Below are 12,500 nucleotides of genomic sequence, written 5' to 3'. Positions count from 1 at the left end.
AATGTTTGAACAAGTCTGTATTTCATTTTTGCAATTTATTTGTTGGTGAATGTTTATTATGTTTTTACTTTTTATGCATTTTGGTAGACGCTTTTATCCAAATGGACTCATGAATTCGGGTATTTTCTGGGAACTGAACTTTTGACTTGGAGATATTGGTTATTTTTAGCGTTCATGCATTCGCTGGGAATCAAACCCATGACCTTGGCATTGCTAGTGCCATGTTCTACTGTTTGAGATGCTAGAAAATGTGTGTGCATTAGCTATATTTAGTATGCATTTATTGTATTTCATGTACATGTACCCTGAGAATCAAACCCATGTTCTCGGCATTGCTAGCTCCTCTGTTGGTTGCATGAAAGATTTTAGTTCTTTAAGTACGCATTTGTTAAATTGACGCATAAAATATTTAAGTGAAATGTTCTAGTTTTTACACATGACGATTCATGAAAAAAAACCTGTTTAATTACATTTTGCAGCATTGCCAAAGGCAGAAAAAAGCTAAATCCCAACCCCTGCTTTTTATTTATTGTATCATTGTGATTGCAGCTATGTCTTATGTATGAGCATGTTAAAGAATGCATGTTCTGCAGATTTGTGTTGATTGATAGTACAAAGTGTGTGTGTGTGTGTTTGCTCTCTGTGGGCGGCTCTCTCAAGCTGACCTTGTTCGTCAGGGCTCTGTTGCTTGGATTCAGATTTATGCATTAACTTTTCTCTGTGGTTTTGCTGGATGTGAGTGTAGAATTTAAATGAGACTGATCAGCGCGCACACACACACACACACACACACACACACACACACACACTCGTCCTGCATGCAGATGCACACTTACAGTAAAGAAAGAAAGTCAGGTTAAAGTAATATTCTTAAACAGATTTCTACAGATTGATTTCCATATGGATGACACATCTCATCATGTAGTAGTGAAAATAAGAGGCTAAGATCTCATGGATAAAAGACCTAAGAGTGATACTTTGATATTTTTCAACTAATGTACATAAGCAAATACTTAGCGATGCCATGATTAAGCATCCAGAACACTTAGCAGTATGCTGAAAACCACTCAGAACGACCTCTATAGCATCGTGGTTTGCATATTGCATGCTCGGATGACAAGATCTGGAGGATCACTCCAGTTTTTAATGATCTGATGTTAGTGTTTGTCTCTTCATACGTCTCATTGCATTCAGGAGGGTTTTCCTCTCACCGTCAGGATCTGTGCTCGAGTATTTTAGCTCCTCCCATTCCTCTGCAGTAGGAGGGGTCAGCAGGCTTTTGATTGGCTGCCCTGTTTGATTGACATTGCAGGACTTGACGGCAGGTGCCGTTCTGCAGCATCGGTGCAGCAAAACCCTCCTAGATCTACATTCTCACCACATTCTCCCCGCATTAAATATACATTTGTGATGATAGAGAGGCTCTTCGGATTGATTTATTTCTATCTGTGGGTTTTTGCTGACTGTCCTCCTTTAAGTGCTTTTCAGATGAGTTTTTCCAAACTCTCTCGCATGGGAAATACCGAACGGTTGCCGCTGCAAGCATGCATGGGAATTCCCTGCTTAATAAACATGGAAACCCGCACACACACTCCTTCATTGTGACCTGGAGAATTTTAATAACTCTTTCTCCTTCGCTTTGCTGCTGGGAATGAAAGTGAGGCGGAGAAATACATTGAGTAACATTTGTCTCACTGGAAAAGCAGATTAACGAACCTTTTCCTTTGATTTAACACATAATAGGGCTGTTTCTTTCTTTTGTTCTTTATTGTTAAATATAATATGTTTGCTCCAAAATGGCTTTCTTTGTTAATTTGATTATATTTGATTTTACACAGAAGATGCACAGTTGAAGATATTTTTTTCATTCCATTTTCCCATTTTATTGCTGTTATATATATATATATATATATATATATATATATATATATATATATATATATATATATATATATTATTATTATTTATTATTAAATATTTTTTTCTAATGTGTTTTTCTGAAACTTTTTTCACTTTTATCTTTATCCTCACGTCAGGCTTTGTACTAATATGAAGTATTTCCACAGAATCAATGCCATGAACTCTCACCATCTGGAGTGAATCGTAGTCATGGGCTCTGTATTTTTATACTTCTTTTCTTTCTCCCTGCTGCATTGGGTTTATTATTATCCGGTGTAATCTGGGGGGATGAATGGAGAACTTGACGGGGAACAGATCTCACTTTCTTTACAATCGAAAGCTGCTTTTCTCATATAATTACATTTTCGCAATTAGCATCTGCAGTAACAGTAGGGTCCCTGAGATCAAAAAACTAATTCCCAGTGAAAAAGACATCACACTGTCCTGATGTGAGACCGTTGAAAGCATTGGAGGGGTTTAATGTCAGCTACCTTTATTTATTTACCTCATTGCATTGATTTAGGAGTTAAATAGTTTTTTTTTCTCTCCTTCATAAAAGTGGATAAATGTGCAGTTATATCATATGTATGTAATATTAAATAATAATTTGTTTCTACTGCACTTTTTGGCTTTGAATAAAATGCTTTATTTTCAATAGATTTTTTTTTTTTTGCTTTTATTAATGTCTTTTTTATGCCTATAAGCATCAGACAGACTCAGAGCCAGCCTTTTGTATTGTTTTCAAGTTTTATTTTGTATAGTAAATAGTTTTAAAAACTGTATAAAATACACAATATTGCACATAATAAATCAATTGCACTTTTTTTAAGGAACAGAAAACATCTAATCGTCTCTTTAGGCTACAGTAGAGCTATTGAGAATCACAACCACTGTGATACGAGAGGAGCTGAAGTGTGTTTCAGGGACAGAGTGAATTCAGTGGAATGCAGTGGATTATTTTGCCCTTTTTTTTTTTTTTTTTAAAGACTTTGGCACATATCTGCAGATGGCACGCTGTTTTTGGCCTCTGCTGTCACATTCCCAGAATGCTTTGCTCTTGTCGTTCTGTGGGCTGAAATCGGTATCGTTGATGAGATGATTTTAACCCTGTTTAGCTAGATATTTTGATCACCTTAAATGTTCTTTCATGAAAAAAAAATGAACGTGTGATATTTCGGTGTGGGTTTCACTCTGGTTCTGTACACACTGTTCTGTGCATTGCTTTTCACTCACTGTAGTGACAACCGAGTGTTCATTCAATAAAACCAGAAAGGATCTGAGATCGGCTTTTCCAGGTGCAGTGGTTAAAAAGCAAGCCTCGTTTGATGCATTTATTTAGTTTGCAGTGTATATGTGTCCTGTATAATGTTAGGAAAGAACGAGGCATTTTCTAAGAACTGTTTGAGCATAGAAGTACTTGATGATGTAGAAATGACGTGAGGTTGTGTGGGATTCTCATTTTTATCCTATTTTCTTCATCTCTCGCTGGCCGTGTGAGTCCATTTTAATGACAAAGACGTATTGTTCTCTCTGAAATCAAGGTTAAAATAGAAAGAACCATTATTTAAAGTTTTTTTTTCTTAATGTTCAAGAATTTTTGTACTAAAGTATTAATATGAAAATATATCACAAATAGTGCTGTCAAGCGATTAATCGTTATTAATCGCATCCAAAATACGTTTGTTTACATAATTGTGTATGTATATACACACGCAGTATTTCTATGTTTGCATGAATTTCTATTCATATAATTTATATCATATAAATATATTGAATGTTACATTTTTGTTTTATATATATATATATATATATATATATATATATATATATATATATATATATATATATATATATATATATATATATATATATATATATATACGTGCATGTATTTATATATGTATAATAAATATATACAATACACACATTATGTAAACAGAAACATTTAGTTTGAGAGCACTAATTATAAATAGTAAAAGCAAATAATTATTATAATATTAATAAAATAATATAATTAAGTTTTTAATTTAATGTGTGTATGTATATGTATGTGTGTGTGTATATATATATATATATATATATATATATATATATATATATATATATATATATATATATATATATATATATATATATATATATATATATATACATACACGTGTGTGTGAGAGTGTATTACTTATTTTGTCTTAATTTGTTGAATATGACTGTATTAAGGTATTGAAAATTCTGGGTGAAATCTGTTTAATTGTTGTAAAAAATAAGTTCTGAAAGCAAACTCATTTCCATTTTAGACTTATTTTTCTTAATGCAGTTTGTCATCTCTCATTACCCTCTCAGACCTGTAATGCACACACACTTCTTCTTTGCTCTGAGTGTTCAGTGCGGCTGTAGAGTGTGGTCACAGCCAGGATGTGATGTCACACTCTAGGGTTACTGTAAAAATACATTCAAAATAAATTCCAAAAACAAATAAAATATTAATGTAATATGCTGTCCTGTAACAGCTTGCTATTTTATATTGCACCAACAGCTCAATCTAAGACATGTAGATCCTGTATTGGCCAAACTTTTTTTTTTTTTTTTTTCTTCTATATTGCAGATCAGAGTTCGTCATAATCTTACGTGAGCACAGCTATATATTGGCTGCATTACATAACTTCCTGGCACAAAAAGGTGAACGTTTACTGTTGTTTCCTATTTTTATAAGAAGTTGTAATAGAGTGCAACAGTCGGGTTCCAGAAATAAAAATGCAGTTCATTTTCTCCATAGGGAAGTAGATTTTTAACAATAGCTTCCTATAGATAAACGTACTGTGGGTGCCAATGTCGTTAATCATTGATGCATGCTTTTGTTGAAGCTTTAGGTCCCATTATTTCAACTTGGTGTATTTTAAATAATCATGTTTAACAGTCAAATCCCTTGCAAAGAAAACTACATTACCCATAATGCTTTTCAGAAAACTCCACCCATCAGAGAGTCGCAGTGAGCAAATGGCATCAAACAAGCATTGAACTTAAAATATATTGTTTCTGTTTATTCAATCAATCTTATATTTCTCTGCCGTTTTTCAATTATGCAAGTTGCGATGGTTCATGGGGTTGTAGTTTTTCCTCTCGTTGAAGCTGTTAAGTACACAGTCTTTTACCTTTTTGTCTTATTTTCCAAATGCCTGCTGGCCAAATCATGCTGGTTCATGGCTTTACAGCACTTTAACGAATGCTTAACATCCTTATGGTAAAAATGAATGGGAGAAATACTTCCAGAACCAGCTCTGCTGAAAAAGTGAGCAGGACTAATGCACTCTATAGAAGAAGATCATTTGTAATGAAATCATTTTAAACGAACAGAGTTGAAAATGTTTCTTATAATTTCAATAATTCAATAAGTGAGAGAAGTTTATACATATATAGTGCATCTAGAAAATCTTTAAATGTGATTAATACGAATCTAGAAAAATAAGTCATACTTTTTTTCCTTTTAATTTTCTTTCCTGGTAATAATAGTATATGAAAGTTTGTATGAATTCACAGAGGCTTGTAAGATTATTTCTGTATAAATCCCATGTAATGCGCTCGTTGTGACTTCACCGGCTCGGGCTTGAATAATTACGTCCTCTGGTAAATTTTCCCTTCTCGGTATCCGGTGAGATCGGTGAAGTCCTCTGTGAGAAACATCATCCAGTGCATCTGAAGAGTTGTGCTTCTGTTTAATGCTGTGGTTTCCACGAGGAAGAGAAAACTGAAATGAAAAGCTTGTGTATCGTCTGTGGTTTAAATCTTCCTGATTTCCCAATCCTGCAGGATGACGGCCAAAAAAAAAAAAAAATTATTGATCCAGTTTCACACTCTGTATGAGGGAAATAGTCTCATTATTCCTTTGTTCCTCAAGAGAAAATTCCAATATTCTGTTATTTATATATATATATATATATATATATATATATATATATATATATATATATATATATATATATAAATATATATATATATATATATATAAATATATATATAAATAAAATACTAGCTGCGATATTTCCAAACGTGGTTCAGTACTCGCATCCATAAAGTACCAAAAGGACCAAAAAAAAAAAAACTTGATAGGATTTTCCTGAATCGTCCTGATCAAAAAACTCAGATGAAGTGAACAGATGCTCCTGTAGCGATGCTCTCTGTCTCTGAACTCCTGCACTGATAATATGATGGTCAGCTGTGTGTAATCCTGGGGTCACAGAAACCAGAGTTTCCAGCGCGCGTGTTTCTTGGCCTCTGCTTTGGACTTGCGTTTGGGCGTGGAGCCGATGGTCTCCTGAGGATAGGGCAGAGGGGGGAACGAGGACTCGTCCGCGGGACACAGTCTCTTCATCAGAGGCTGGAGCTTATCTTCCTGCAGTTTAAAGTCCAGCTCAACGCTGCGGCACAAAACACAAAATACAAATACAGGTTCAGATTCGATCGGGGTATTTAACAAGATAAATATGTGGTTTCTTGAATGAAATGGTGTCTAAAATGATATTTGACTTTTTTTTTTCTTTGAGATGCACAGATGAATTGTGCACAGTAAGACCGAGAATGTACACAAATGGATAGATGGACAGAGACATGGACAGACAGACAGAGACACAGAAAGAGATGGACAGAGATAGAGACACAGAGAGACGAACAGACGACAGAGACACAAGAAGAGAGACGGACAGACAGACAGAGACACAGGAAGAGAGACGGACGGACAGACAGACAGAGACACAGGAAGAGAGACGGACAGACAGACAGAGACACAGGAAGAGAGACGGACGGACAGACAGACACACAGGAAGAGAGACGGACGGACAGACAGACAGAGACACAGGAAGAGAGACGGACGGACAGACAGACAGAGACACAGGAAGAGAGACGGACGGACAGACAGACAGAGACACAGGAAGAGAGACGGACAGACAGACAGAGACACAGGAAGAGACGGACAGACGGACAGAGACACAGGAAGAGAGGACAGGACGGACAGAGACACAGAAGAGAGACACAGACAGAAGAGAGAGGAAGAGAGACAGACAGACAGACAGATAGAGAGACGGACAGACAGACACAGGAAGAGATGGACAGAGATAGAGACACAGGAAGAGAGACGGACGGACAGACAGACAGAGACACCGGAAGAGAGACGGACAAACAGACAGAGACACAGGAAGATAGACGGACAGACAGAGAGACAGGAAGAGAGACGAACAGACAGACAGAGAGACAGGAAGAGAGACGGACAGACAGACAGAGACACAGGAAGAGAGACGAACAGACAGACAGAGAGACAGAAAGAGAGACGGACAGACAGAGACACAGGAAGAGAGACGGACGGACAGACAGACAGAGACACAGGAAGAGATGGACAGAGATAGAGACACAGGAAGAGAGACAAACAGACGACAAAAACACAGGAAGAGAGACGGACAGACAGACAGAGACACAGGAAGAGAGACGGACGGACTGAGAGAAAGACAGAGACATGGACAGAAAGGGACACAGACAGAGACGGATAGACAGAAAGACAAAATATCTACTCATTTCACTTCAACATTCATGAAGAAAATGAATTCTATTTTTAGACCGAAAACAATAATAATTTTATTACTATTAGTTTTCCTTATAAAAAGGTTCAATTTTCATTACACAGAAATATATTTTGTAATGATCGCTTCATTTTGATTTGGATTTACATCAAAAGGCTATGAGCCATATTAAATAGTTTCAGACTAGTCTTTGTGTGTTTCTTTGCTTTAGCTCGTCTTAAGCATTTTTCTTTCTAATCTTCACATGTAATGGGTTGAAGGACGCTAACGGAGGCTAACGGAGGCGCAGTGGAGTCTCCAGATGGTCTTAAGCAGTGATTTAAGATCTTCAGGTTCAACAGATGAGGAGCTTAATGATCTGCAGTGTATTTCACTAGGTTTCTCTCGGTGTAGTTTATAGATTAGATGTCGCTGGCCGAGTGTACGTGTTCGGTCTCTGCGGGTGTTGCATTGTGGGATTTATCCTCTGGATCAGATAATCCAGCGTCCTCCACACATCTGATTCCTGAGATCAGTCACCGTTAGAGAGAAGAGATGGAGAGAGGGATTATTTCTCTTCCTTACAGACCTGTGCGCTAGATCTGAGCTGCTTTTTGTGTTTGAAGTTATGAAAAGTGGTCGAATGAGTCATTTTCAAAGGACTTGGAAAATAGTTGTCAACTGAATATAAGTTTTCCAAAACTCGGCAAGTCTGCTTGGAGCTGATTGTGGCTGATGGTTGGGGTAATGTTGATATCTGTGATGTGACGCGATTCAATTCAATTCTTTATTATAGTTATGTTTTACACAATTTTACTTTTTACGTGTCCGTTATCCATTGTTGTTAAATTTTTGAACTGAAATATGAAAAATGTTGAATTAATTTAATTTAGTTTTATATATTAGTGGTAGATGTAGAGGTAGATAATAATTGTTCATTTATCCATTAGATCAAGGAAGCATGACAAGGAAAAATGTAACATTTGAAAGTTAGTTTTTATATTAATTTAATAATTTCTTCCTCAATAATAATTTATACAATTGTTATAAAAACAAGGTGTAGTTATTGTATAATTGAGTTTTTGTATAAACAAAGCATTGGAAGTCATGCAGAACTTGCTATAGTTTACATTATTATATTAATAATTATATGTAATATCTGATTACTCTTCCATAATAATAATAATAATAATAATATAATAATATATTAATAATTTGGGCTATACAAGATCTGTTAATTACATTCGTATTGTTAGAGGAAGAATTATTTTATATTTAATTTTTATTTTTATTCAAATGTATCTTTTTCTGTTCTTGAACTATGGTCAAGGGGTGATTTCTTTTGAGTCAAGCATTATATTTGCACCAAGGCATTTTTACAGAAAAAAACCCCCCAAAACAAATCTTGCTGATCTTCTTTTAGAGAGTTCGGTGTCATGTCCAGGGAGTGCTAATGAAATGAAAGACTCCTTCGTCTCTGGCTGTCAGAGTGTTCAGATTAGCAGATAGAGACAGACGCTGCAAGCCCTGTTCAATATATATCTGACGAATGTGACACATCCACTGTGACGAGTTTATTTTGCAGACGCCATTCAAGATGAGAAATAAAGTCTTTGAATCGCAGTGCTTTCCTGTTGATTTCATGCACCAGATTGTGCAAAATGTCTTTCAGAAACATGTTGAATTTTGGATTATAAATGCACCGAACTGCATATTGTCAGCCAGGCTATATTTAAACCTGCGTTTGTGTTGAATCTGTTGAACAGGCTCAAGAGTGGAATGTTATGTAAGGTGTGTGTGTGTGTGTGTGTGTGTGTGTGTGTGTGTGTGTGTGTATTTGTTCGTTGTGTGTCTGGCCTTTGCATTCAGGCGCAGCGCATTGCAGCAATTAACAAATTAATCACACAGCACAACCTGCTAATTATGCCCTTATCAATATGACCATGTTCTCGCTACAGAGACACGTACAAATCACTCATTATCTCAATAAGTCTCAAGAAGCTCTTTGAACAAGCCGCTTTGAGTTCCTCTAAGAGCGGCGCGCAGTCGCTGATCGTTTGGTGCTAGTTTATTGCTCTTTGTAGTTTACCGTCGGAGGAAAGACGCCGCTTGTTGGGATCATCACAGCCCTCTCAACTAATATGGTTTTTATTTATTCGGTGTATTTTATTGTTGTGCATGTCTGTGCTTTATATAAACTCCCCCTCCCAAATAAAAAAAATTGGAAAAACGTTATTATATCTCTGTCTGCCAATAGATGGATAGACAGGAATATAATTATTTTAAACACTTTTAAGTGAATTTATTTTTAACAATTAAATTCTGTTAACAAAATATATTGCTATTGAAATATAATACTAAATACATTTATTTATATATTTTTATTAATTATTTATGTCAATAAATTGTTTAGTGATTGCTAATTCATAAATAAAAAATATACATTTATAATTGCAAATAATATATTTTTGGAAATGGTTGGTTTGGAAATTCATCATTTATAATGTCTTAACTTACAGTTTTATATAAATTATTCTTAAGTTTTTGTTTACATAATAAATTAATAAGTTTGTGTGAAAATATTGAAAATATTTGAAAATTTAAATGTATATACTTTTATACATTTATATTTGTATATTTTATATTCTATATAGATATAATTAATATAAACATAACATATATTTTTCTTAAGTATTTACATGCATTTATTTTTCAGTAAATATTTGTGGTTTTAAAATTGAAATCAAGTTTGTTTCTAAGCTCTATTTGTAAATGTACTCACACCGATTCTCTCTGATTTATCTGTGTTTTTTAAGAAATGACTCTCAGAGTTGTGTTGTGAAAAATCACTTTTAGATGTGAAGAATTAAACTCATTTTTGACCTCATAAGCTCTTCATATTTCCATTTAATGGGAGCAATAATTCTGTTCTGTGAGTCGACGTGTGGCTCTCTTTCTGTCGAGGCATGACATACGTGTCAATGCTCACAATTTCTAGCTTTCGAATCGCAAATCAATGTTTAATATTTCTCTCTGGATCAATACGGTTCTCCACAATATAAACCAGAGCATCATTAGAGAGGAACGCAGTAAAGTGGCTGTCCAAAGAACATCGATATTTCATTTGCATTAGTGAAGAAGAGCGTTGAGCCAAACATGACGTGGTTCTCGTTTGACAGACCTCTCTCTCTCTCTCTCTCTCTCTCTCTCTCTCTCTGTCTCTCTCTCTCTCTCTCTCTCTCTCTCTCTCTCTCTCTCTCTCTGTCTCTGTCTCTGTCTCTCTCTCTCTCTCTCTCTCTCTCTCTCTGTCTCTCTCTGTCTCTCTCTCTCTCTCTCTCTCTCTCTCTCTCTGTCTCTCTCTCTCTCTCTCTCTCTCTCTCTCTCTCTCTCTCTCTTCTCTCTCTCTCTCTCTCTCTCTCTCTCTCTCTCTCTCTCTCTCTCTCTCTCTCTCTCTCTCTCTCTCTCTCTCTCTCTCTCTCTCTCTCTCTCTCTCTCTCTCTCTCTCTCTCTCTCTCTGTCTCTCTCTCTCTCTCTCTCTCTGTCTCTGTCTCTCTCTCTCTGTCTCTCTCTCTCTCTGTCTGTCTCTCTCTCTCTCTCTCTCTCTCTGTCTCTCTCTCTCTCTCTCTCTGTCTCTCTCTCTCTCTCTCTCTCTGTCTCTCTCTCTCTGTCTCTGTCTCTCTCTCTCTCTCTCTCTCTCTCTGTCTCTCTCTCTCTCTCTCTGTCTCTCTCTCTCTCTGTCTCTCTCTGTCTCTCTCTCTCTCTCTGTCTCTCTGTCTCTCTCTCTGTCTCTCTCTCTCTCTCTCTGTCTCTCTGTCTCTCTCTCTCTCTCTCTCTCTCTCTCTGTCTCTCTCTCTCTCTCTCTCTCTCTCTCTCTCTCTCTCTCTCTCTCTCTCTCTCTCTCTCTCTCTCTCTCTCTCTCTCTCTCTCTCTCTCTCTCTCTGTCTCTCTCTCTCTCTCTCTCTCTCTCTCTCTCTCTCTCTCTCTCTCTCTCTCTCTCTGTGTCTCTCTCTCTCTGTCTCTCTCTCTTTCTGGTGTTTGCGTGGTTTACTTCATTGATCGTTCGCGTGTCTCCTGCTCTCCACCCACGACTGTTGTCAAGCGCGAGAGTCCTGATGCCGTTCTGTTTCTGAGCTGCTAATTAGAAACTGAAAGCCGTTGATAAGGGCTCTATTGCCCCGCGTGGCGCAGGCTCTCCTTCCCTTCATCCCTGAGGATGAGGAGTGGTTTGATCTGGCTCTGCTCCTCCTGTTTAAGCTCATTAACGTCGGAGGTCTTCTCATCTCGGCGTTTACACAGGAAATGCATCACTGTGGCGGTTAAGTGTTTGCTGTGACCTGATGCTCGTCACATCAGAACAAATTGTGTGTGTGTGTGTGTGTGTGTGTGTGAGAGAGAAAGAAAGAGAGAGGTAATGAAGTCAGAAAATACTGGAGAAACATTCCTCCCACATCTCCAGCTCATTGGTGTCAGTTTCCACTGTGTCTTGTCTGTTCTCGTGCCGATCTCTGGATAATTTAAGTCTCAGAACTTTTTTTTTTTTTCTTGACCCACTTTCAACTTTTTTGGTTGTTCAAAAAACATCTAAAGATCTACAAGTTTAGCCTTGTTTAAATATCTTCCGCTTTTTAACACGATATGCACCAAGTTTAAAAAAAGGTCAGTTTGAGTGCATGAACCTTCCCACAAATCTTTCCTAACCAGCAATTTTTTGTTATATTTATTAGGTTAATATATTAATATTACTATTTACAATATATTATTTTTAATTTAATTTTTAAATAACAATTAATATATAATATATAATGACTTAATATATAATTAATATAATTTTACTTATGAATAAAAATGTATAATGATTCATTTACATCACCCACAATTTTTCCTAGTAAATTGTATGCTTTGTTACTTATATGATCATTTTAAGATGTTTTAGTGGTTAAAGTTTAGTTGCAAAATGTTCAAATGATCTGTTCTAAGGAATCAAAACATGCAACAATTAATTTGCTTCATCAGAAATATGTGATTTGATTATTTGGTCAATATGGCTGCATATCGGTG

At 36.2% G+C, this 12,500-nt stretch overlaps 2 protein-coding genes across 3 annotated transcripts in view; one reads left to right on the top strand and one right to left on the bottom strand.

Annotated features, from left to right (window-relative positions):
- dock1 (dedicator of cytokinesis 1) overlaps positions 1–12,500 on the top strand; it is a 214,595-nt gene that overhangs the window by 87,451 nt on the left and 114,644 nt on the right. The window lies entirely within an intron of this gene.
- Positions 5,910–12,500, bottom strand: part of LOC122355150 (inhibitory synaptic factor 2A) — a 35,278-nt gene continuing 28,687 nt past the window's right edge. The window contains exon 4 of the mRNA XM_043253184.1: positions 5,910–6,311. Coding sequence (XP_043109119.1) covers positions 6,128–6,311 — 184 coding nt within the window. The 3' untranslated portion in view covers positions 5,910–6,127. The remainder of the gene's footprint in view (positions 6,312–12,500) is intronic.

The sequence above is a fragment of the Puntigrus tetrazona genome, chromosome 12 (genome assembly GCF_018831695.1).
Source record: "Puntigrus tetrazona isolate hp1 chromosome 12, ASM1883169v1, whole genome shotgun sequence".
NCBI classification, from domain to species: Eukaryota; Metazoa; Chordata; class Actinopteri; order Cypriniformes; family Cyprinidae; genus Puntigrus; species Puntigrus tetrazona.
Note: the sequence above shows the minus strand (reverse complement) of the source record. Positions and strands in the feature narration are given on the sequence as shown.